Source organism: Cuculus canorus, chromosome 2 (assembly GCF_017976375.1).
Source record: "Cuculus canorus isolate bCucCan1 chromosome 2, bCucCan1.pri, whole genome shotgun sequence".
NCBI classification, from domain to species: domain Eukaryota; kingdom Metazoa; phylum Chordata; class Aves; order Cuculiformes; family Cuculidae; genus Cuculus; species Cuculus canorus.
Genome location: NC_071402.1, coordinates 102,393,369 through 102,420,475, shown reverse-complemented (window position 1 = coordinate 102,420,475; position 27,107 = coordinate 102,393,369). Strand labels below are relative to the sequence as shown.

Genomic DNA, 27,107 nt, shown 5'->3' with positions numbered 1-27,107 from the left:
CTGGTTCTCTTAGCAAACACCACAAAAGAGTCTGTTTCTTCCACACTGACTGAACGGAGTGAAGAGATTCACAGCATCTGCTTCAGCAGTGGGTGGCCATTAAGATAACAGACAGAGCAAAGCAGACCTCGTACCACAAACTTGTCTTGAAAGTACACAAACTTGTCTTGAAGTCACAGCTGTTCTGTTTAGTTCTTTGGGTTTGGGGTTTTTTTAGGGGGCAGGGGCCTTTTCCCCTCCCATGAAATGCATCTACTGCTACTGGACAGAGCCTTTGTTAGGATTAACTAAAAGTAGAGAAAAACTTCAACAATCTTAACTGCACTGGCTGTGATAAAGTTGTAGGAGTTTCTAAACTGCACCATCACATGAGATGATGAATGTAGCTTCATGCTGAGGATACAGGAAAAATGCAAGACCGTGACTGTGTTACGTCCACAGTCGGCCTCGCTGCCATCTCCTCCCTGGTTTTGCCTTCAAATTCATTTTAGTGTGAACTGAATTAACAGCAAGAGAAGCAGACAAGTATGGAGCTACCTTTGCTCTGAAATTGGAAGCAAGTATTCACGTTGCTTCCTGAGCTGGCTGACACAAAATTCCACCTCTGTTCCAGTAAAAATGAAGAAGTTCAAGTATTCTTTATTCAAGGTTGAAAAATGTACCACACCACATTATTGCAAAAGTTCATAGGTACAAAACACTTTGCAGCTGGTAAGAAGGCAATAAAAACTTGGGTTTTTTTTAAATTCCTTACTATAAATTACTGTTACAGTACTTTGCAAATACAGAATTTCAAATTGCATCTTTTTTATTTTTCTAAAATTGCCCACAGTACTAGAAATTCCTGAAGATAAGGCAGCTGTTTGTTTAAAAGAAGAGGTAGCTGGTGTCAAGGGATTTCCATTTCTCTCTCAATGCCCACATACTTAAGGGCATCAGCTTGGCTATATCTGAAATTTAAACAAATAAAACCAGAATTAAAAAGTAGTAACACTGTCAGATGTCAGATTTGTTATTTTGACGTAACAGCATGGCACCACAGCCTGGAATACTGATACTTAGGATTTCCTATAGTTCCCTCTCTAGCTGGAGCCTTCAGTCCTCCTGTGAATTTGCAGACGCAGAACAATGTTGACAACTCAAACTGCTTTTAGAGGAGTTTGACCAAAGAGGAAACAACACACTAAGATTCCACGTTTTTTTGTCTTGCGAGTTCATTTTAGCCAGTGGAAAGCAACTGCATTTGTCAAGGTTGACTTACACACAGTATTAGCACTGGAGAGCTTAGTTTTCTAACACTGAATGAACAGTCTTACAAACACTGAACACAGTCTTAGCAAGCACCTCTCTAATAACAAGTACTTCTTGTCCATTTTTGAATGATAGGAGAGACAACCCATACTGGTAACTAGGGAATCCTACTAGATGAAGTTTAATATACGAGTCTGCCTGGAAAAATTGTGCAGGTTTGTTCCTGTTTGTCCCTAAAGCTTTCCCATATAAGCTGCTATTCCAAGTTTGCGAGGCTCTTAACCAGCTGCTTCGCTCAAGTCAATCCTACCATGTTATCTGTCAAAAAAAATGCAAGGGGACTGCTGCTCAGCTGCTGAGACCCGAGGTTTTAAGGAGGCAGGCACAGTAATTAATTATGAGCTGGGCAGAAATACTGAAAACTACTTCAGTCTATAACAGGAAGAAAGCAGAAAATTCATCTACCAACCTGTAGTCAAAGAACAGTTCTTCACCAGTCTGAATGGCTCTTTTAGCAAATATTCCTATTCTGTGATCACCATTAACCATCATAACTGTTTAAAAGAAATTTAAGCTTATGTTAATGGAAATACTGATAAAATGTGCGTTCTAAATAAGTATCCCACAACATTTTACACATTGCTAAAAGCAAATTAATTTTAAACTTACCTTTTGCATAGCAGTTGGGATTTACTGAATGGTTTGCAAACCTAATTTTGTTGCCCTTGCGTGTTGCATCAACCACAAAATCTAGGGGGAGACAAAAAAAACAAACCAACCACACCACAAATGATAGATAGGTCACCAAACAAATTTCTGTTTAATACCTAAGTGTGCTTGGATTTTAGCAGCTGGGAAAAATAACAGCTCAGCTTCCCACATGGAAGAGCTGGCACATCATTCTGTGGTAGCTTTATTGTTCTGCAAGAGTCAAAATATTCCTGCTGCCTCACATTTATCTCCTGCTGTGGTGGCACTACCTTCCTTTCTCATTTGAAGCTTCTCTACCTTTATTCCACAAGGACAAACTCCATAAATATGCTAAATCAAAATTGGCACAAAGCAGGTTTTTTCCTCCTTTCAAATATTTTATTTTATGCCTGGCACGGTGCAGTCTCTGTTTTCATCCTCAAGTGGCAGTAGCCACATGCCACATTTCTGTGTGGCATTTTTACCCCTGACACAAAATGACCATCATAACTTACTGCTGATTTAAGTCACAGTAAAGTTATTTCAGACAATATCTAAGTAAGCCTTTTAAATTCTTTAGGATACTTAATGCTTGCACATAACTTTACTCCATGAAATTCTACTTCTACTCATCTTGTACAGTTGCCATGTACAACAGGCTCCATCACTACTGAGTTGACTAGTATTTAGGAAAAAAGCACTAGCTATCAGTATTAGGAATCCACACAGAATTGCAAGGAAAAGATATGCAGAAGAAGAAATGATTCTGTGGTGCCTGCAAAAGAACAGGGCTGAACAAAATGGTAAGCATACATATTCTATTTACGCCACAAGGGTTGTAACTACATACATACCATTATTCAAGTTAAACAGAAAGCTGCACATGTATTTGTCATATACTTTTCCTCTTCTGTCTGCCTCATCCTGAGAAATAATCTGAAAGAAATAGTACTTGTAAAAAAGCCCACCTCTTCCCTTTTGTAACCATAGCAGCCTAAGGTCAGACATTCAGAAAGAAAGATGGAGGTATTTATTCTCTGGGACTGAAAATATTCCCAAACAAAGGACTGTTTTCAGCAAACATTCTGCGTTTATCAAACAACCATCATTTGCTCTTAGCATAAGTAAGTTCTTTCAGAGCAGAAGGAAAGCCAGAATTGCTTCTCATCTCAAAATTAAGACTGCATACCTGATTCAAGGTTTTATGACTACAGAATATGATTTAGTGAAAGTGCCTACTGAATTTTAGTGCTATACTAAAAGATTTTGCACAAAATTACATACATACCTGAACTGAAGTTACATCTAAGACAAAAATGACATTCAAGCCTCACATTCTCACAAAAACCTATGACAAATTTTTTAACATTTCAACCATCTGGCTCCTGGGCTTGGAGTCTCTGACAGCAGTAGCTGTATGCTTAGTCAATCATATCTCTGTCTAAACATGATACCAAGTTAGAGAGAAACTCTTGGTCCTACCCAACACACAACTTCACCAATTAAGCTCATACGTAACCAGTGTTCTCCATCCTTACCTCACCACAGTATTCAGAGATGAATTCATTCTTCTGTACAGGATCTTTGATGAAAATTCCCCAGCCTGCTACATCTGAAGGTGCCAATAGCAAGTGCTGTGGGAGAGAAAAAGAACAGAAAGTTTAGACGTGCCTAGGTTGGATTTGATTTTTATTTGATTTTTTTTTTTAATTTGTTTTGGTTGGTTTTTAATTGTACCACTTCACAAAATGTATGCTGGGACTCCAGGAGATAAAACAAACACAGATTTTTCTAATTATCAAATGCACACTAAAATTACACCTTGTGGATCACAAGTTGAATGCTAGAGAAAAACCACGTGAAGTACTTGAAAACCAATAAAAATTTTAGTTTAACCTTGAAATTAGGGTGTTACATAAAGTCATATACACTAAGGACTTCAAATTAGAAAGGTCCACAGACAGAAGGCTACTACTGATTAGCTCAGTATTCAACCTGAACTAGTTTGTGAGAGGGAGCAAATAAAGAATATAATCTTAGTTTATCTCTTTATTTCATTTATTTGTTTAGTTAGTTATCAGAGCTGAACAGGCTTTGGAGGTATCTTTGGTAGACAGTTTACAAGTCTGTGCATTAGAATCAACAGCTGAAGAAAGAAACAGCCAGTATCTATATCTGAGCCAAATTTCCTCAGGGGAAGACTGTTGAGCTATCACTTTTAAACAGCACCCTATGTGCAAGTTACAAGCTGAGTCTGAATGGGGAAAAGGAGCTATTCTGCTGCAGTGTTACACCAAAACACTAACTGATACATGACTTGGCAGCACATAGGCAAGCGAACATACTTGATGGCTACCTTTCTTTTTTGGTTTTCAGTGTTTTTCTGTTACGTTATGACAGCATGAAGGCAAAGAAATCCCATTCTCTGGCATGAAAATATAAAACTGCCTCAAACCAAAGGTAATAGGCATGCAGTTGTATAACTATCTACATACTTTCTTGGATCCTCTCTGAATGCTGCAGTTTTTGCAAGACACATTTTTGCTGTCCCAGTGGTCAGCTGCTCCACATGTTAAACAGAGGTCAGGATCACATTCGCGTACAGCTAGGTAACATGGACACTGCTTAGTGTTGCATTGTGCTTTACAACGACATCCAGGAAACCTGTTTTGGCCTACAAAGAAGCATATGGAAAAAAAAAGTGGGCAAGTATTTTCACTGTATAATTACATTACATTAAAGTACACCGTAAAATTAAGACAGTGCAGATTATAGCATATCAGAATATTAAAAAGACAATAGCCATTGATATCTGTACAGGACATTTGGAAGTGCTGTGAATTCTTTCTTTCCCAGATTTAACCTTAGTCTTTTGGAATCTGAAGTCTGAAGACTGCTTCTGACTTCGTTCAATGGTCAATTAATAGGGCCAAAGTAAACTGAGCACGTGTTCCCTTCTCACACTGTTTAACACAAATGCTGCAGTACAGAGACTGCAAGTAGAGACAGATGTTGTGACAGTGAAAGAAATTTATAGATAGTTTTTAGATGTTTTACTTACATTCTGAGCTGCACTGACAAAACTTCTCACAGAAGTTTTGAGCAATTACACATGGGCATGAGCTATCACAGGGCTGACGGGGATGATCACATGGCTGATAGTTGTAAACATGATTCGATGACCCATCTGAATGAAAATAGCAAGATATTGTAAAGTTGAAAGCTGCAAATAAGCAACATGCAGTTCCCTTCAGTCTTGAAAGCAGAAATTCCCTTTTAGTCATTTAACTAAGAAAACCCCCCAAAATTAACAAAAATTCCCAAACCTATAATGAATGGAGTTAAAAAACCAAAATATACCAAACCAGCACTGTAACATTAGTTGGTTGTTGTGTCACCATTAGTTGCCTGCTTCCTAGAGCTTTTAATTCTTCCCATTACTCAGCTGCTTTGAATATTCAGAGCTGAAAACTGTTTACTGTGGAAAACTGAAAAACAAAACTACAATGGTATAATTTCCTGTGTGAACATGTTCTAGAGTAACAATGATATTATTCAGCAAAAGTAAATCTGCTCAACTACCCAAAGTAATTTTTACTCTGGAGCAGCAGTCAACTCTCAAACAGGTACACTGGCAAAATAACACCTGGTCATTATACCATTGTGCTTTCCTAAGTCAATTTTCCAATACAGACAACACTAGCATCTTATAGGCAAGAAGAGACTATGGGGGGACAAGTCTAGAGCTTTACCTATAGAGCAGCTAGGAGAATTTGGTGCTATACAATTTATATTTGCCGTTAATATTTCTGAGCTTCTGTTGGGTTTGCAGGTATTTGTAAAAACGCTCAATTTAGCAACCAGCAACCAAAAAGGAGACACAAACTGATAAACTATTTGTGTTGCTCGAAGTCTCAACCACTCTCAACAAATTTTCAGTTAGCTATTTCTACAATAAGTTGGGGTTTTTTTAAAAAAAAATGCTGCTTTTTACTGCAGCTCTTATCGTTAATACATTTTTATCTGTACTTCAATAAGAGAGACTATTCATACAGAGAGGGACTATTCATAAAGGCTTGTGGTGATAGGACAAGGGGGAACGGGCATGAACTGGAGAGGGGATGATTTAGGCTTTATATAAGGAAGAATTTCTTCACCATGAGAGTGGTGAGGCACTGGAACAGGTTGCCCAGGGAAGTTGTGAATGCCCCATCCCTGGAGGTATTCAAGGCCAGGTTGGATGGGGCCTTGGGCAGCCTAATCTAGTGGGGTGTCTCTACCCATGGCAGGAGGGTTGGAACTAGATGATCTTTAAGGTTCTTTCCAACCCAAACTATTCTATGATTCTGTGATTCTAAGGCCATATTGAAGAGACTGTAAATTCAGTCTCCTTCCCTTTTTTATTGACTCATACAGAGCTTTTCCAGTTACATAAACCAAACAGTACCTTTTGTCCCTATGCTATCTGTAATGAGCTTACTTTTTTCTTTTCATTCCCCCCTATAACCTCTAGTTCCCCATGGAATGTATGTAATGACCTAACATTAAAAACAACCCAAAACCCCCAAAAAACAAAACCAAAGGAGCAATAGCAGGATCTTAAAAGTTCAGGACATAAATTGAATGGAAAGATGCTAACCCTTTTTCAGCTGTATCTTTCTGCAATGAGCAGCCCACAACCTGCAAAAACACAAAACAAACACAAAAAGGTTGACAGGAACTCCTCCTGCAGTGGGCTGGGAAAAGTAGCTGCATCTTGCACTCGCACTTAACTTAAATTGGTAACGTTTCTGGAAACATGAACACCAACTAACTGCACACAAGTAAGACCTGCGACAGCAGAACCACCCTGTCCCAGTCTCTTGGAGCTGACAAGATCAATGCTCTCCGGGTTGCTCTCTCCCCCTCCCCACTCCAATCCTCTAGTCCCAGAACTGTACAGACAAGCCGCCCCCACGCAGCTCAGGCTAGAGAAATGCTTAAATTCAGATCGCCTTGAAGGAAAACCTGCAAAGAAGAGGCTGCTGGAGCTGCTTCTAGCAAGCAGAAGCAGCAGCAGAAGGAAGGATATGGAATTGCATATATGGAGGGATATGTCTAAAATAGGGGCGTGAAGGTCTGTCAGCTGCTTGCTTCATAGGACCTGACCCCAGCATCACCCTAGCAGCCTCCTACAGATCACCGTCAAGTATTACCCTGCTTCAACTGAGCTCCAGGTATGACAACAGGAGATGATACCTGTCTGGCACAGCCACACTCATGTGACCTCAGTATTTCTTCTGGTTGGACAAACTTTTGCCCGCTTTGTTGTGACTGGTAGTACTGTGCTAAGCCTTTTCCCTTCTCCTTCAAACTCTATACACTTTTCTCTTACGTCCTTAACAGTTTTCCTTCAGTGTCCTCTTTCTCCCTTAGCTTAGCAAGGATGCACTCCCTTTGCAAAAAGAGGTGGCTTTGTACTGTACTATCAGTTTGTTGGGGTTTTCTTAAGAACATGCTTTTAGTTATCCTAATACAACCCACTATACTTTTATTTTGTATCCATTTCAGATCACAAGCTCTTTAGGCAGGAAACGTCTACTATTCCATGAACAGCTGTGTAACAACAACCAAGTAAAAACACCTGTCTGCACCTTTAGTACCAAAAGGAAAAGCAGACTTTCATTTTAAGGCTACTGAAATTTAAGGAGAAAACAACGTTTTAGTTTTTCTTCAATTCTATGCATTTATTTACCATTTGAATGCCAGTGAACAAACATAATAAAAAGTTTAGATTAAGGATTGGGTTTTGGTAGCAGAGGTTGGGGAGGAGTTGTGCTACAGGGGCAGCCTCAGTAAGGATCTGCTAGAAGCTGGGGCCAGCTGACTCTGGGGCAGACTTGTCTCTGGCCAAGGCCTAGCACATCAGCGACAGTGGTAACATCTCTATGACAATATATTTAAGAAAGGCAGGGGGGGAGAAATAGTGATGGAGCAGCAGTGGCAGAGAGATAGGGGACACGTGGCCTTCCCCCCAACCCTGAGGCTGGGCTGCCAGGTATTGGTGGACCTGTCGGGCCAGTCCAGTGCAGAGGTGGAAAAAGAGAAGCAAGACATGGGAGAAACAGACCTGCACCGCACCAGATGCAAGAGAAATGATTATGCAGATATCAGATGTGAGAAAAATAGCACTGCAGAGAACAGTAAGGTCAGTGAAGAAAGATGGGGAGGACGTGCTCCAAACACCTGAGCAGAGATTTCCCTGCAGCCCATGAGGAGTCTTGATGGTTGTTCCACCTGCAGCCTGTGGAAGATCGCATGGTGAAACAGGTGGAGGCTCCTGAAGGAGGCCAGGGCTACATGGAAACCTGTGCTGGAGCAGGTTATGGAGGACAGCAGCCATGGGAAGGACACATATTGAAGTTCATGAAGGACTGTTTCCCATGGGAGGGACCCCACACTGGAGTAGGGGAAGTGAGTGAAGAGTCCTCCTGCTAAGGGGAAGGGAGTGGCAGAAACAACATGTGATGAACCGACCACAACACCAATAACACATCTTCCTGCACTGAGAGCGATAGAGAGAATATCAGGAGTAAAAGTCAAGCTTGGAGGAAGTGAGGGTGGGGGTAAGGTGTTCTTTTTGAGATTTGGTTTTGTTTTTCTGATTTGATTGGTAATAAATAAGATTGATTTCCCCCACTCCACCCTCAAGTCTGTTTTGCCCATGACAGTAATCGGTGACTGATCTGTCCTTGTCCTTATTTTGACCCACAACTTTTGCCTTCTTTTTTTTAATTATGCCCCCAAATCCACATGGGAAGGGAGAGAGGGGGGTGAGCAGCTGCATGGTTCTTGATTCCCAGCTTGATTTCTCCTGGTTCTCAGCTGATGGCTACCACGTTAAACCACAAGGATTTTCAAAGTTAATATTTCTTAGATTTTCTTAGCATGTCATACACCAACATTAAGAGAACATGAGAGAAGCCTCATTCCCTGGCCAAATAATATCCTGCTAGCTGCACCTAGCCACCTCACTTTCTGTGCAGATTTACTTAGCAGTCCAAAATACTCATGAACACGTGCTCAAAAATACACAGTGGAGAACACTTCGACAGCTCTTCTGCCTTTCAGTGAATGCAACAGTCAGAAGTTGGCACTCTTAAAAAATAACTCCTGCTGTAACTGCTTAAGTAGGGATTTTTAGCTTCTACTTCTTTCACAAAAGCATGACATCAATTTCTACTTTAACCAGAAGGTGTGCTGCCTGACCAGCACACACAACAGTTTTAGTCAAACAAGATTCTCTATGCAATTGGCCTTTCAAAGCTTTACCATTAAACTGAATGTTGGGTGCTCAACAGCCAACTTCCTTACAAGAGTTTGAAAGAACCCAAACAAGTTAGAAACCCACAGAGGCAGACTTGTCCAAGTAACTGAGGTTGAGAGGGTGGAGGACACAAACCCAAAGACCATCAGCATTAGAGCACTGTAATAAATAGATTACGTTCCTATTAAGAGTGACTCACTCCAAGAAAAAAAGGCTACCAACATACATTCATGAATTATGAGACATTGACTCTTAATAAGATGACAGTTCCCATGTAACTGAAAGAAGGAGTGCAATTTTGACTTAAGTTACTCTAATGCACATCAAACTACTTTTCTTTTTCGTCTCGCTGGTACTTGGCAAATGTAACATACAACATATTTTTGAAGAATTCTTTCACAGGAACTTGTGTCTCAGCCCAAGATAACAAGGACTCACTAGCATACCAAACCCTTAAAAGCCTTCTGTGAAAATACTTGTTAAAACACCATGTCATTAGCAATTAGCATGAATATATTTTTTTAGGTAAACATTATCCTAATACTTTAAAAGTAAAATGCTACTTGATGACTAGTTGCCACCTGAAACTTTTTGGTTTCAACAAGAAAGTATAGACCATATAAACAAGGTGACAAGAACATGACAAAGATTGCCACCATCAACAAAGCATTAATACTAACAACTCAAAATGGATAGAAAACTAAAAATGGCAGTCACAATGGCAAAGGCATCAGCTTAGCCACTACTGTAACAGAGACTGGCATGACAGGAGGAAGAGAGCCTAGTAAGAAAGGAGCTGAAGACATACAAAGTGAGCATGAATTGTGCAGAATGACAGAAGACAACATGAAGTAAGCTGCCAGCACCAACCAATGCAACAGGAGTTTTGGATAGCACAATCAAATAGTACATTCATTGGCTTATAACTTTCAAAAATTGCCAAGAAGCATCACAAGTTCCTCTGATAAGTACACAGAGGTGAAGCCTGAATGAGTAGCATACTAAAGGCAGGCTGATTTGTCTATATCTGCCCTATAATCTGCTAGATCAACCAAAAACAAAAAGCAAGATCTCATCCCATACACCATGAATCAAAGGCGAGGAAAAGACAGAAAGTTGAGAGCGCACTCACGACTCAAAGCTTCATAAAAAAGGCAAATTGGAAACTCAGTGGCAGATTTCCAGGTGAACAGGTTGATTGTACATCTGGCTGCTAACATTTGCAGGCTAGCCAGCTTAGTAAACAAGTGTTTCCAGAAGCACTATGACACTGTCAAAAATATTGTTCTTCCATGCTAACAACCTACTAGGTTTTGCACTGACTTTAGGAGGCACTAGTATCAGCTAATAAGGCAGTAGAAAAGCATTCTTTGGAAAAAGCTAAACTAGCATTTCTTTTTCTGCAGAAGTATACTGTCACCAGGACTGAAAATTCAAAACACGTGCCAATTATGTCAACGTATGTATTTAAGTCTTTGCAGTGTTTGATGTTCTGGCATTGCTCAAAGACTTCTTTTCAGCCTCCTAAGTCATATCCAAAGCCTCCCCAACACTCTAAGACTCAGCCTTCCAGGCTAACCAGGTAGCACATAAGAGTATCTGTGCCAAAGCCTCAGCTCACCTTTTGCCTGATAACAGTGAGACTTTAAATCTCTATAAAAAGGCACCCTGAACTCTAGGCAGATCCAGGTAAGCTATTCAAACATATGCTGTGAACAGCAGTCGAACAGAAGGCAAGCACAGGAGGAAGTAAATGAGAAATTAGGAAAAGAGAAAATACTTCGAAATGAAGTTTACTAAGTAAACTGGCATCTAAATAGGGGATAAGGGAGGGGAAGAAAAGAAATAATCAAGTAGCCACATTACACAGCCCTACAATCAATAACAGATCCTTATCAATCCAGAGGAAGGAGTGTTGATTAGTAAAGCAAATACAATTCAGCTCCCAACAATCAAAGAAAAACATACATATACGAGAATGAATAGCACTGAAGTACTCTCACCTCCAGTACATGCTCACACTTTTCCAAATTCTTTCTTGGTTTAGATTTTTCTGTTGGATTCTATGCAAAGTACCCACTCATCCACCAAATCTGTTTTCACAAACTGCCAGGTAATCTGATACTTAGGACAGGCTCTGACACTCACTGGGTCAAAATAACAACTATACATAAAGTCTCCTCTCACTGACCAGCCTTTTTATGACTATCTAACAAAAGTTACACTGGAAGAAGGGAGAGAACATCTCTTACTATCCAGGAGGGGTGTAGTCTTGCCAGCTAGTTGCTCAGTATGCCTATATGAGCACCAAGATGGCATGGGAAATAGGCAGTCTTGTAACTGATTTGATATCAGATTTTCTTACAAGAGGTCATTAAAAGCAGCCTTCTTCTTGTCAATGCCCCGTCCTTGGAGGTGTTCAAGGCCAGGTTGGATGGGGTCTTGGCTAGCCTGATTTAGTGGGATGTTCCTACCCATGGCAGGGGGGTTGGAACTAGATGATCTTTAAGGTCTCTTCCAACCCTAACTATTCTATGATTCTATGATTCTATGATTCTGCTGCTGCTGCTTTTCTCTTTGCTGAATGATGCTTTTGCTCAAAGGCTGTCTACCACACATACATGTGGGAAACCTGCAGACCAAAGTCCCTTGCAATGGAAAACTACATACAGGACAAAAGCACCTTCTTTGCTCTACGAATGGATTTACTCTAGGAGTGAGTAATCACAACTCAAAGAAATGGAGAAAGTCTTCCAGGTGGTTTTCCCAATTGCTATTTGTGCAACATCTTTAGAGGGTGCTCAGATTACAGAAGTATATAGGTGGGCTAAAAGGTTCTCCTATTTTAAAAAGGCTACTGCTCACAGAAGAACAGAAATAGATTGATTACCACATATTCTGTGAAATCAGATTAAAAAAATTACCTCCTTTCTTTAATGAGAGTTAAAAGGTATTTCAAAACTAAATTGCTAGCATCAAATTCTTTATAGTGGCAGCTGATAAAGAACAAAATAACATCAAGAACCCCACGTAATGGTATGTGCTTCCATTAATTTGGAAAAAAAAGGAACCCAAACCAAAAAAAGTCTCCGAACTCCTCTATAACAATGTCAGTTTGGTAACGGTACAATCAATTTCAGATTCTAAATACATTTGAGCCTTTTAGTTGCTCTTTCCAAACAGTTAGTGGCATCATTTTTATAGCAATTTATCTGAATCTGAAAACAACCCAATTTCCAACTGCATATTCCAAACTGGCACTCTGGCTGATAACTTCAGAGTTAAACAGCCAAAGCCACCAAATACCCAAAAACTTGAAAACTGTGTGAAGAGCATTGAATCGATAGTTATTGCTCAGAACAAAATCACTTCCTGATGCTCACTGAATCTTTTCCTAGCTTACATGGGCTGCCTCTGTGCTACAAAGCAGATACATCCTACTTCATGTCAACAGTGTCTTTGAGCCCCATCAGGAATTCCACTAAGTCTGGAAATAAAAGCTATTTAGACAGGCTAAGATAGAATCAAGCAGCACTGAAGGGAGAAGAACTAAAAGAACAAACTTGGAGGAAAATAAGGAAAGCTAAAGAAAGAAATAGGAAACTTCATGGAAAAATGTGTACTTATGGCATGCAGAAAGAAACATTCTAACTAATTTTCAGTCAGATTTTTATCTCCTATGTTCTTATCCCTTGGAATAAAAATAATCAGTGCAGGAGTTGCATTTTTCAAACCTCAGGATTCTCATTTCGGTGACAGGCAGTAGCTACCATGTTTACAGTTTCAACAGAGATTCTATCAGATGGCCTTTGTGGCTCCAGCAAAAAGCTTCATTTTGTTCTTCATTGCAGCATCACTTCAACTAACTTGTTAAGCTGGTTCTTTAGTTGAAGTTCTAGTTGATAATGAAACTGTGGTGCTACAAAGAAATAGTTTCTCAAAGGAAAATAAGGCAATCCTACTAGTTGGCCATAATATTTTTGCTACTGGTCATCTGAATCTTAATGGAATACACATAACCATAAAAAACTCATGAGTTTTAATTTACAAAATACTATACAATCATAATTGAATCCCATTATAACACTTGTAAATTTAATATTTATTGCTGCAAACAAAATTATACCACAATATCTTGAATGTTACAGTAAGCTGTTTTCAGTATTTGCAATCCGAACTTAGTTTGATGACTTGCAGCAATATACCTACAGGAATCTGCTAACACAAATCTGGCTGTTCAAGAGGTTAAAAAGAAAAAAGAGGGAAAGTGAAGTGGAAGGTTATACTTTCCAATGTGGTGAGACTTGTATCTGAGACTAGAACACCATTTTGTTTTATTGCTGCAAAATTCGGTTTTGGAAGCAAAATGATAAGAGTTGCATGACTTTTCCTCCAAAATACTTTCTGTTAGGCTCCTCTGTACCGCCAGTTTATCGCTACGCTAAGGTTATTCAGTAACCAATTTACCTGTGTTTCCTTTTCTTCTTTCTGGGAGGAGTATCAACATCTTCAGCAGGGACGGGAGCAATAATACTGGATTCCTTTACTCTAAACTCATACACCTAGCAAGAGATACCACAATACATCCACAATAAATCTCTCACTAGCAGAAAGTTGCTCATTTTCTAAGTAACTACGATTTCCTCCAACCATCAACTTACAGATTGAATCCCATGATAGTCTCTTTTCAATATATTAAAAGTTGGTTATTTTTGTCATTTAAGAAAAGATAATCTAATTTAAACTTTCTGTAAATTTAATTTAAAATCAGTTTTAAAATTAACTTTTATATTTGTGGCATTAATTCTGGATCATAGCATTCTTGGAAAAAACAAGAAGATTAGTTATTTTTCTTTTTTTAGTAAGCAATACTAATAGTTCCATACTTCAGTTTTAAAAGTAAAATGCTATCACCCTTATTAAGTAGCTTCTCTTACCTGCCTGCACGTTTTGGTCCCAATCAGTCTGGCAATTGCACAGAAGTTGTCATAGTAGGTGCCAATAAGAACTCTAAACATCGAGGCTTCTGCACCACTCCATTCCACATTCTCCGGAGGCTCAATATTTGGCTTCATCTTTATTGGTGTTTGACATCTAGAATTTGCTTCTGCAATAAATGATTGAGGATTTGGGTCAATGTAAGGTTATGTGTCAAAATATTTTACATAGCCCTTAAAAACACCCAACTATTAACTGTAGTTAAAAATATCGTTTTCTGTTGTTGTTGTTTCCTAATCTAAATGGTACAACAAATCAGCACTTTTCACATACCTCTTAAAGAAATAAAAAATGAAGTAACAGAAAATATTGAATAATTACATGATCTCATCTCTATACATAAATAGAGACAATCTGGAAATTTTTGTACAGGGTTCTATTTGATGAAACTTATATTATTATTCTCTCTTTTCACTCAGTTCGTGCCTTCCAAACACATGACTTCTAGGATCACGTCACTTAACTTCGATTTTTCATCCTCTAAACACTGCAGCTAATTGAATAAAGAAGCACTGGCTACCCTTACCAGAGGAACTGGATGTTTCATCTTTCTTTTCTTCTTCTTCTTTATCGTTATTTTCTCCTCCAGTTTCAGTTCCAGCTTCTCTATCACTATCTGTGTCTTTTGATTCCAATACATTTATTGTCGGTGTGCTGGGTCTGCTGGTATTGTTAGGAAGTCTTCCCCTTCGGCGGCCACCTGGCCGCTTTGGTGGTGTCTTTATACGCTCAGCAGTCAAGGCAGCTGCAAACTCCTTTGCACCTTCCTGAACAGAAGACATTACCATTTTCAGTGAAAGAATCAACAAGTGTTTTCACCTGTGGTCAGAGACTGGGGAAGAACATGTTCTACTTGCATACTGTATGACTTCACATTATTCTACAAATTAATCACAAATTACACACAAATTCTAGTTAAATGCACTCTAACCATGAACAAATACTTTTGATGCTGCTGTGGAAAAAATTAATCTACATTTACAAAGTACTTATGTCAATATTCCACAGTTCCATTTCCATTTTGGCTGCCAAGGGAAAAACAATTCAGTGGTAAATTTCTATTTCCCTAGATGACAGAAAAAAAAATTCCCAAGAAGAATACCTTTCAAAATACAAGTTGTCTTCTTTAACACAGTACTTAAAAATGTGCACTCTGGGTTTTTTTAAAACACAATCACTAGTAATTTTTTTTCTAGTGGAGAAGGGCAAGACAATGCATATCGAGTTTTTAAGTTGGAAAAGTTACATGGTTTCTCTTATTAAAAATTTTGGGGAAGTATAAGAGATATTTGAAACTATATTACTAGGGATTTCACCTTTATAATTTCCACCCTGTTGTTTCTTAAGAGCACAAATACTGGATGGAATCTGCCTTTGGCAAGCTAAACACCTCTATAATTTTATAGTAGTATGTAACTTATGCGACAGCTAAGTCTGTAAGACCCAGGTTTATTATTAGATTGGATAGTAGCACATTATTAGGAGGTAATAATCTTTCTTCCCTGCAAATATCTCAGACTATAAGAAAATAAGAGCTAAAAATTGTTTCTACTTAGACTTTCACTTGATATTTGGAAGTTAACTCTTTTCTTTCACTTAAACTGAAGATAATATTTGACTGCAAGTGACCTACAAGTATATGCACTGTCACAGATACAGCATGTGCTGGCACTATGTGTAGCTTGCTATGCTGCAGCTAGCACTAGCCCCTAGTGAATTCTAACATATAAAACTATCTTACCAGGTGTTGATAACAGTGCGGTCCACAAGGCTTGTTATCTAATGCTGTTTCTGTATTCTTTCGTTTATACGTATTAGGAGTTGCGTGGAATGCTGTTGAATCAAAACATCACATTTGTAAATTTAAATATAAAAAATACAATAAATATCCAATCTCAAACTGTATTCAAAACACAAGACGTAGCAAGACCACAATAAAACCAGAATATAATTGATAACAAATGAAAAACACAAAATAAACCTCCTCTACTGACATTTGACTTACCACTTTAAATACAGAGACAGTAAGTACACAGGTATATGGGCATATGCCCATTTACATCAGTGAAGGCAATTATCACATTTGTTTCATGTATCAAGGAACACTTGCTATATCTCACTTCCCAACAAACAGAAAAGCTTTTACTTCTGTTACCATGTTAAACAGAATTACTCAAGGCTTCTATTAATGCATGATCATCTCTCAATCTGTAAGTGTTCAATCTCCATCTTGTCAAAAAATCAAACCCTCCACACTCTGGAAAGAATATGGATCCACTTTTCATTTTTGTTACTGAGAAAGACACAAACATTTTTACCCTATTGTTTACCAGCACTCCAACTAAGCTGACAGGTGACATGAGTTCAGTCTTACATCTCAGCTGCAGAGTAAAAATAAGTTAGCATCACACAGTTACTATGGATCGGAACAATCATGGTTAGGCCTGCAACTTGAAGAGAAGTGTCTGCATATGTATCTGATGGACTCTGTACAGCTCTGTATAAGTCTGAATGGTGACTCAGAATGGGGCAAAACTGGGTACATTATCAATGCAACATGAGCACTGTTACAACAGGAAGGCAAAGTTTTCTACCCATTCCTTTTGCCAGAGCTCACATCTACCAGCTCTCTCCCCTGTACAATCCCTGTCTCCCAGCAGGCCGTTTTGAAAGCCAATTTGCTGGTAGTCTTGGGAACTCTTCTGTATCCCTCACTTAACTGAAGCCTGGAAAACCTGTAGCTAGACTCTCACCAGAACTCATATGCTCCTGTTTCCAAATTACATTGGGAGCTTTTTGAAATACCACTCTTAGTTTTCTCTAATTCTTTTTTTAAGAAATTCCTCCAAGCTCAAGGAATTATTTTTTTTTAGTTTATATATAGAGATAGATAGATAAATAGCAGTAAGTACTTTTCCCACTAAACATGCGAACAGTTGCATGCACAACTCCAGGGAACAAAACCAGAGAATTCACTCACGGGCTTTTTTTAAAAAAAAAAAAAGACTACTCAGTGCTAGCTGCCTGTTTCCTAATGCTCCAGGAAGGCCTACAAAAGACACCCATCTGAAAATGATTCCCAAGCACTGTAAACACACTTCTACCGCAGTTTTACCACAGCAGTTGCAGTTAGGCAACACTCAGTGAATAAAAAGTACTAATGTTCAAACTGAAAGAAGAAATCCCTCACCTCTGACCCATATTAATCCATAAGGGTTGTTCTGTACCAACATCACATACATCCTTCTCCTTCAATAAGCCATCATCACAGGCTTTCCTACTCATCTTATTTCCAGATTGTGCACAAAGCTTCTCTTTATAATAGTCCTCTATGCTTTCAAGACTGAACTTTTTAAATGCAGTTCCTTCCCTTTTAAAGAATGTGGGCAGAGCTCCCACACATCTTCAAAGTTTTCAAAAGCAGATCCCATTTCAGTGATCTGGTTTGCAGCGTAGCTCCACAAGCACTTGTTTTGGTACCATTGGGGAGGGTGACCAGTGATGAGCACTTCTTAAGAGAGCTTCTCTGATGAAACCACTCCATCTTGGAACCATCACTTCATGCTCCCCTTCCATAAGGGAAGGTGTACTGGAAATCAAATCATAAATTCTATAACGTTATTATGCCTGTATTAATGACAGCAGCACATGGGAACCTCAGGGAAGCAATGTATTCTTCCAAAGCTTTCTTTAAGAAGTATAAACAATATAGAAGCATCGCTAATTAAACCTTGCATGACTTTATCCAAAGAAATATATTACATTTTATACACCTGGAAACACAAAAAAGCTTTGATTTTCCACACGTGGAGATACAGATACATAATTATTAACAAGCAGGTATAGGAATGCAATTTATGTATATTGTTGCTATTAGCACTCTTTCTTCTCCCACTTTCCAGTTAAAAGCTTTCATGTGGTAAGACATTTCTTATGTTTGATATATCTTTGAAGCATTCATGTATTCTGTAGGTAAAATATGTTAATTAAAAAAGAAACCTTGCAATTTAACACCGGGTTATTCCACCTTTTTCCAGCTTTTAAGAAACACTGAGATGAAGGGAACAGCCCCTTCCAAAAGTGGTAAAAAAACCAACCATGTTTCAACACTGCATCCTTGAATTTGCACCGTATACCATTTATTTCATTGGGGGATTTTTTCACATAACTTTCTCTTTATACCACAAGGAAAATAATTTTACAACAATGCATAAGAACAGTAAAACATTTGCAAACCATCATTCCATATCAGGCTGCTGCAGTGTGCATAAATCAAAACTATTCACGTCACTTGCAGATGCAAACATTTCTCTCAAGTTCATTTGTGCAGATCCTAAAATAAGTGCTTATTTTTTTAAAATGATTTTATTTTATGAAGAAATGTTTAGTTTGTAATGCAATGAAACAAATCAATATTTGACTTTTTAAACTAGTGAGACCTCAAAAACGCACTACATCTGATACTTAAAATTAGAATCATATCTTGTATTACACTATTACAAAAGCATCCAACATAGTGTAGTACTGACAACTATAGTCAGAATCTACCACCACTATTAGGAGGTATTTTTTAGGGAGGCTTGTATAAGTAAAGGACCCAAGACAAGAATAAAACTGTTTGTACAGCTGTATTATGACTCTTACAGTAATTTCTTTTAAAAAAAAATCAAAGACAACTTTGCAGAATTTCCTAAATAACTGAATTCCGTATTTCTTCAGTAATTTCCTTAACAAAGTAATTCTAAAGCTGCTTCACTGAGCATGTTTTCTGCTTTAAGATTTATTACCTGTCTCATCCCCAACAGGCTCAATTTTCATATTTTTCGTAATGTGGAAGTACACAGGCAATAGTTTAGCCTGAAATGTACATTTGCTTTACAGTCAAGCTATTTGGGAAATTCTCCCTACCTGATATTTTTCCTTCTTCTAAATTCTTTCTTAGTCCAGACATTTAGGCATAATTCCTTGCTGTCAGCAAATGAAGTCGGTACACAAGTTTTTTCAGTAATGTCATCACCTGCACATAAAGGGATTGCCAGGTTGTCAAGGGGACTTGACATGTTAAAAGACTAATGATAACTTTCCAATATTTAACTCAATTTTTCTAGAACAAAGATTTTTAAACTCCATAGAATAAGGCTACTCTTAACAAAAAATGGGATCTATGAGGGGGAATTACAATTAAAAATCATCAAACCCAGACCTAATAGAATTCCTGTATTTTTTTTAATCCTCTATGCTTTCTCCAGAGATCTGTCACTTTCAAAGTACAAATCTGATCACTGTACCCCACCATGTTACCAAAGTAATACATAAAAAATGTCATCAACAAAAGCCAGGACATAACGCTGTAGTGCCTGGAAATTGCATGAAGTAGAATACAGGGGCAACTGATCAAGATGCTAATAGAAATGTTACCAACTTTTTAAAAAATTAAATTGTTTTATTGTTGTAGAGACACTGAAAATTCCTAGTGCAGCCTTCCAACAGCCAAGAGTAGTCTTTTTTTTTTTTTTTTTTTTTTTTTTAATGAGTCACTTATTCCCAGCAATGAATCTGGGGGATTTCAACCAGTTGTCTTAAAATTTCACAGAAAGTGAAGAGGTCAAACAACTGACTCTCAAGTTTTTAACAGGTAAATTACCAGCTCTTGTCAGACAAGCAGACAGACAGACATAGAAAACAATTCTTCTTCTTCGGTGCTGCTACAGACAAAGCAGAAGGAAGCAATGCATCCAAAGCAGTGACCAGTCATTGTAGAGAAAGGATTTGAGTGTGTCTACAGGGAATGGTGACTGAAGCATTAGTTTACTACATTCAGGGTCCAGTCTGAAGGCTAGTGAATGTGTAAATCATGCTTCAAGACATCTCTTTGCAACAATCTAGTATAAAATATATTTTTATCAGTGATAAACCATGTACTGCATAAGCTGTCATGAAGAGCATTATCATAACTGGGAATTTCATACTCTGTCTTGAAAAAAAGGTGAATTTTGAATGCTTCCACGGTGGAAATATTATTGTTCCTTCCTCCTGCTATAGCCCTAAAACCCTGAAAAGATGACTTTAAGTTTGGTCCTTTTTAAGAACAAGGCATGGTTTAAAATGAAGCCTTTAGACATACACCACTATGGAAAGAATTACGCCTTGTTTAAAGGACTTATCAAAAATCACCAGCAACAAGAACTTGGGCAATCTTTTGGCATAAACACTTTGTCTTTCACCTGAAGGCTTTGAACACAGAGAAAGAGAGCACAAAGCTTTCAGCTTAAAGGATTGTGCTAGCATAAGAACCGAGATCCTTCGGCCAATCAGTGACATGACTCTGGACTTTGTCATTAGCTGAATCTGGCACTTAAGAACACGTCAAAATGAACAACACTGTGAACTGGTCCTTCACAACACTAAGAGAAAAAGAAATCTCATAGAGTAAGCATCAAAATTGTGGACTGATAATACTAGGCTCCCCAGAGTAGTAGATACCAGTATGCAGCCTGTGGATCCTTTCAGCTCTACTTCTAACAGTTTTCAAAAAAGACTATGAAAGGCAAATTGATATAAACTAAGTAAGTAATTAAATATATGTTTATTTTAGAGTGGCCCATATTTTTAGTGGAAAACTCCTACAAGTTTATAAAATCAGTGAGAAAAATGGTTTAAAACCACTGCTACAGAAGTACCTAAAACATTCTTGGGTGCTACTGAAAAAAGTTTGTTCTCACTATATCTGGATAATGCTTTCTTCTTAACTTAAAAAACAAAATCTTTTTGAAGTAGTAAAACTAGACCGGCACTCAATCTCCCTGCTAGACTAACAAGAGTGTCAAGAACTCATAAAACCACCACTAGACAAATGAATTTGCCAAGAGGTAGCATGCAGCTTCACTTCCCTGTCCTACAGACTATGCCTGCACACAGCATTTCTTGGAATGAGTCATACAGGAAACTAAGATACTTCTATACAAAACCTGCAGCTTCCCAGAACACACCATATTGAAGGAGGCTGGACAAGACAGCAGCTACACCTCCAGAAACCTACAGTTCTTAAATATTATTCAGAAGTCAGAGCACCTCTCTGTGTATTTTCAAAAAAGACCTGCCAATAGAATGCAAGGAGAAAGTGAAACTAACTGACCTAACTCCAAAAACCACAAATGCTAAAGAAACTAGGAACAGGAAAAGCATCCCTGCCTCCCACCATCTGCAAAACACTCAAAACACTCAAGTTCCTCCTCAAACTGAAAGGCAACTAAGGGATACTAAAAAGCAGCAGCACTGTGTAAAATCTTCAGTATGAGGTACAAATGCAGGCAGACTGCATGTGTGCTGGATGAGGAGCTGCTGACAAAGCACAGAGATTTCTAAATGAACACGCATGCACACTCACAGTGGGACATGCAAACGAGCAGTTAAGTCAAAAGAGAAAATTAATTTCAACTAGAGGGCATCATAATATTTATCTACAAGTCAAAACCACTCCACATTTGACTTTTAAGTTCCCCTTTACATCTGACTCCATTGTCAGAGAAAGAATTCTCTCAAGTAGCACTTCAGAATCTCTCTCACTGTTCACACTTTGCAAATGGAAACTAACATTACTAATACTCTTGTTAAATCCTTCCCACAAAAGAATGGGACAACATGAAAGTAATTCAGTGGAAAGGATATTGCAGTTTCTAAAACTCAGCTGTCAAACATTTTTCTTCAAATTACCAGGTACAAGTCAAGGGGCTAGAAAGTAACCTGAGGGAATAAAAGATAATACTGTTCATGGATATTCAATTCTTCCTGCTGGAAAATGAATTGAGTTTGATGAATAACCAGGTACTTTTATGGAGAAATACATTCCATTCTCCATGGACAAACTGAAAAAGTGTAACACAGAAACAATTGTAGAAAACAATGTAGTTTTGTTGAAGACTATAAGAAGAGAAGTAATGTTACAGGTTGGCCCAAGCAAGGAATTCTATATAAACTTCTAAATGCAAAAAGGATAACAAACTACCACAAACAAGTACATTCATGTTTTTTAGGTACAGTTTTCACTGCAAAATGTCAACATGGACAAATCATTTTCATAAACTTCAGCGACATTAGTGCTTTTATTTTTAATACTTTCATTCCTTCTGTATTGTATCTTATGACACTTAAGTTTCCTGACTTGTGAAAAAGAAAGAGATACAAGCACACTATATTTGTACTTACGATGTAAGAAGCAATCATATTTAAAACAGCGTCTACAGAAGAGTGTGTGAAAAGAGTGCAGGCTTTGCTCCCTCTGAACAGATTTAGCATTTGGTCCATCTATGTTTGGTGTGCATTCAGGAGGAAGAGCTCCTGGAAGCTGCTGTTCAGTCAGTTCTTTGTATCTTAAAAGAAAGAAACAAAATGTGTTCATTATATTAAAAAAAGTAATTTTTTATTCCAGTACCACTCCATTTTCAGTGACAAATTTAAAAACATTTAAGAAATACGTTGCAGCTAGAAAGGCCATCCTGTCAGTGAGATAAGTTAGTTTATCAGAGAGATAGAATTGGCTAGGAAAGCATACATTTACTTTCTGGACCATCATCTTCTCATATAAATTACTTGCTAGCTCTAAACAGGAGACCCTTTTCTCTAACAGAAGCTTTTATTTTACCACCTCAAAAATTAACAGATTATTAGACACACGCAAGCATCCACTTTTCAATGGCTTAAAAAGAGGTCTAATAAAAACCTCTGTCTTGTTTGACTCATTTGGTAGGAGCAGCCAATTCCTTTCAAGTATCACTTGCAGAAGTTACGCAACTGCCACAGAACCAAGTTGCAAGCGAGACCATTCCTAATTAACAAATATTTAGCAAAGCCAAAGAATCTTTGTTTCATAAAATAACAGAACAATATATCCTAAGAAATCCTTACTTCTCTTTCAATTCTTCTGCTGTACCCTTGTCTGGAAACATTGAGGAAATGGCTTCAAATATCTTGTCAGAAGGAAATCTCCGAGGTGGGTGGCTTTCTTTCTCTGTCAAAGAAGTAAAATATTTTGAAAACAAAAAAATTATATTTCTGCTCATTCGTTACTTCTAAGAGGTGTTCAAAAGAAAAGGAGACTTCACCAAAATCCTAATAAAAAAAGAAGCAAAGTTTTTTATTTCTAAATTACAGACAACTTAAACTGTATTAAGTGATCTTCCCCGCTGAGAAAACTTTACTAGTAAAATTTGGAGAAATCATTATTTCACCAGCAGATGGAGATGCCCATTTAGAACACTGCCTGCTTCAGAATATTTTATTTCATAAAGAGTAGCAAAGCATTAATAGACAGATACCCAACTGATTTTTGGTGCATTGGACTGTCTCAGTAAGCAGATAAACAAAAATTGGCAAAAGCACCTTTCATATTAGTCTCTGTACAACTCTTGAACTAAATGGCAAAAGAAACTTTGAAGAAAATGATACTACCTGAAAACTATCAAGTAGAAGGGTTTGAATAAATTTATTGAGTGATTAAAGAAAAGGGTTTTTTTTGTTTTAGTTTTTAAGTCCGCAGACAGACATACCCATCCTGTTACCTTCCCGATCTTTTTGCTTGTCGTCTCTTTCATCAGGATTGTCATCTCCATCATCATCATCATCATCATCACTATATTGACCAAGTGCATTGACCAGCTCAACAAATATTTCATCATTGATAAATCCACATTCTGAAATTCAGCAAAATTGGGAGTGAACAGAAAAGCAGAAAGTATATATCAAATACTTTTAACCCCCCAACACTTGAATTACATTATGGCAAATGTTGTAACTTATGAAAAAACAATTTTGTGTTTTTCTCTCTTAGTTTCAATGTATGAACTGAGAAGAATTAAAAATACTCAGTATTTATTTCTTTTGAACAGCTACGAAGGGTAGAAGGAAACTTGTTGAAATTTTCCTTTTCCCGAATCCCTGTGCTTCATACCGGTAGATATAAATAAATATCTCTTCCTTGAAAGATGAAAAAAAATTAGTTAGACTATTCAAGTTAGATTATTCAAGTGATTTTACGCCAGAATCCCAATTCCAGCATGGTTGAGTTTGGCAGCTCGGAAATGCATGCAAACAGTCTATGAAGGTGTCCAGAGAGATTTTTGGTTGGTGGTTCCATAGCATGCATTTCCCCATCATTGGCTCCACAGGAAAGGTGATAAGAATATAGTTATCTATGGAAAATTCATCTGAAGGGTACAAAGCTGTGTATATCTGCTTATTAGCTTGTATTCTGCTATGAAATTCAGAGAGCGGCACAGACAGACAATAAGGTATTTCCACAAAGAGGAAAATCATAGTTAGTGTTGACAGAGTTCTGTTACTTTCAAAAAATAACTATGAACTGTATGGGAGTTGTAGTGCTTATCACCATCCTTTTGAACTTGGACTGGGGTTGGACGTCAAACTATAACTGGAAGGTTATAGTTGCTGGAAGGAAACCAATAATTTTATTCCTGAATAAAGGAAAAAAGGCAGCTAATTCATTTGGATGTTTTAAACATAACTCTTAAAATACACACAGCTTAGTATGAATTTCTCTCCCAAAAGCGCAATTACAGACCTAGTTTACAGTTCTGGCTCCTACATGGCAATGTCTCTAGATTACAGATTCCCACAGCATTTATATTTCATTAGAGTTGCACAATAATACTAGTTATTGGGAGACTAAAAAACCCATCTACTTTCAATACATAGCTTTGAAGGACCCATAATAACAGTAATTGCCACCATAAATTTGGGACTCAAGATGGTGAAACAAGATTAATTTTAAAGCTAGACCTATTAATAATAAATCAAATCAATAAGAGAAGACATTTACTAGTAATGTCACCATTTTGAAATAACCAGTTCTCTGACAAAGATGTCAGTGATCAGTAAATCTGTAAAAATATCCAAAGGCAAAACCTCATAAAATATTTCATGTTCCTCACGCAACATAAAGGCACCAGCTATCCTGAGGGCATTAATAAGACTTGTGTAGGACTGAGTAGCGTTTATTATCGAATCACAGGCTTAACCTCCATGAGTGGCACACAATGTACTCAAAAATGTAGTACTCTTTCTCAGTCACTGCAGCATTAACAGGAATGTAATCAATTTTAAGAAACTGCCCTCCATTTGGGGGGGGGGGGTGGTTAAGATTTCTGTGAAGGTGGAAGCAGAGCAGTCAGAAACCTTTACAACTATGAAGTTCAGGCTTGTATAACCCAGTTCCAAGTGGGCACACAGAGTAAATGAAAGGTTGCTACTTCACTGGGACTTTAACAAACTAAGTGACAGATGACATTGCATGTAGTCTAGTTCCCACACAGTATATGAGGCAAACTACACCTAAGAACACACACGCGCGCACACACACACTAGCGTATCGACAGAAGGATATAACTTTGCTCTATAAGCTTATAGAGCTTATAAAAAGGAAGTTTTTAAATAGCTAATAATTTTCTTAAAGAAAGCTCACTCAAAGGGCACAGAAGGTTCTTCTATGAAAAGGCATTTGCAAGTGTTTGCATTATCACATTATCACAGAATTTTGCATACTGCTGTCACTTTGTTCTAGACAGGACACGCGCAGGGACATTATACTATTATATCTCAAAGATCTGAGAATAAAATTGAAGACAAAGAACTTCTCCAAGTTGCACGTAGGCATTACGATGAATCACAGTATGACCTAGGGAAAAAGCTGATGTGTTTAATTTCTCCATACTACTTCTTTAACACTATGCTGCCTTATGAACATGCAACGCAGTATACTTAAATAAGGAAGTCTGTATTACCTGATGTTTACACAATGTAAGAATTCTAGAGATACTACTGTAAGAATCAAGCATCAGGCCTTAACAAGCATTACTGACAACAATTATTTATGTAGGAAGAAGTGATTAGTATACCTGAGTGTCTGGGCTCACCTCTGTCTCCATGCACTTTCCCATCATAGTTCTTGATCAATTCTTCAATAAAAGTACCATCCTGGTCAAGCACTTCATCTCCCATATAAGGAATGTTATGTAAAACAGTTTCATCCTCTACCTAGTAACAATTTCAAATTTCAAACAATTTCAAATTTTTGTTTCAATTGACCATTTCTGCATTGCTGTTTTCACAATCTGCAACAGGTAACTAACTGGCTTCACTGCTTTAGCACATTTACCATTAACCAGATAATAAAACACACACAACCCTATCTTTGTTCAACGATTTTTTGCACTAATGGCTCAAGATGCTGACACTAGCTCCTAACATTTTATTTGGAGAAGCCTATTTCTGATTATTACTGCTTTATTAACAATCCCAAAGAGAGAGGGAGGTTAACTGGCAACTGGTTTATTTCTAAAATTTTATTTCTAAAATTTTACTGGTTTATTTCTAAAATTAACCCCTCTCTTTTCTCGATACTTTTCTCCTCCTAGCACTGTAAGCTTACCATAAAATTCTGTTGAAGGGGAGACCAAGAATACATTATAGGCACAGAAGCAACAGCATTGAGAGTCTTCAGTGGGATGACTTGTTTTGGAAAATCTATGTCACTGGTAACAGAACACTGAAATAAGAGGTTACAAAACACAGCAACATCAGAAACAAAAGGAAAAAAAGTCACAGAAGGGTACTCTACAATGTACATAATTCAAAGTGTTTGTCAAAATTATCCACATCAGCTTTTGAAAAACGCATCAGATTTAGCATAATTGTAGGAACAGGTTTAGCAGGAAAACTGACACAAGAATTATTTCTATGTCAGTACCTTTAGTAATAGATCATGATGGGTTTTTTCCCCACTTAATAAGTGGTTGTGATGGTATTTTACTCAGACTATTCAAGCTAGAGTACAAATTACATTTTGTAT

General features: G+C 37.7%; 1 protein-coding gene across 7 annotated transcripts in view; it reads right to left on the bottom strand.

The window, feature by feature from the left end:
- Nucleotides 1-618: 618 nt before the first annotated feature.
- EZH2 (enhancer of zeste 2 polycomb repressive complex 2 subunit) overlaps nucleotides 619-27,107 on the bottom strand; it is a 52,373-nt gene continuing 25,884 nt past the window's right edge. For 3 of the 7 annotated variants that reach the window (XM_054058702.1, XM_054058700.1, XM_054058701.1), the window contains exons 4-20: nucleotides 26,688-26,804; nucleotides 26,155-26,293; nucleotides 23,791-23,934; nucleotides 23,150-23,252; nucleotides 22,451-22,614; nucleotides 15,987-16,078; nucleotides 14,772-15,012; nucleotides 14,185-14,354; nucleotides 13,715-13,809; nucleotides 6,581-6,621; nucleotides 5,003-5,128; nucleotides 4,437-4,615; nucleotides 3,480-3,575; nucleotides 2,796-2,877; nucleotides 1,921-2,001; nucleotides 1,721-1,805; nucleotides 620-950 (exon numbers count right to left, since the gene is read on the bottom strand). In XM_054058702.1, the coding sequence (XP_053914677.1) occupies nucleotides 890-950; nucleotides 1,721-1,805; nucleotides 1,921-2,001; nucleotides 2,796-2,877; nucleotides 3,480-3,575; nucleotides 4,437-4,615; nucleotides 5,003-5,128; nucleotides 6,581-6,621; nucleotides 13,715-13,809; nucleotides 14,185-14,354; nucleotides 14,772-15,012; nucleotides 15,987-16,078; nucleotides 22,451-22,614; nucleotides 23,150-23,252; nucleotides 23,791-23,934; nucleotides 26,155-26,293; nucleotides 26,688-26,804 (2,016 nt within the window). In that variant the 3' untranslated portion in view covers nucleotides 620-889. Of the gene's footprint in view, nucleotides 951-1,720; nucleotides 1,806-1,920; nucleotides 2,002-2,795; nucleotides 2,878-3,479; nucleotides 3,576-4,436; nucleotides 4,616-5,002; nucleotides 5,129-6,580; nucleotides 6,622-13,714; nucleotides 13,810-14,184; nucleotides 14,355-14,771; nucleotides 15,013-15,986; nucleotides 16,079-22,450; nucleotides 22,615-23,149; nucleotides 23,253-23,790; nucleotides 23,935-26,154; nucleotides 26,294-26,687; nucleotides 26,805-27,107 lie in introns of all 7 variants that reach the window. The other 4 variants (XM_009568462.2, XM_009568463.2, XM_054058698.1 and 1 more) reach the window with 3 other exon arrangements.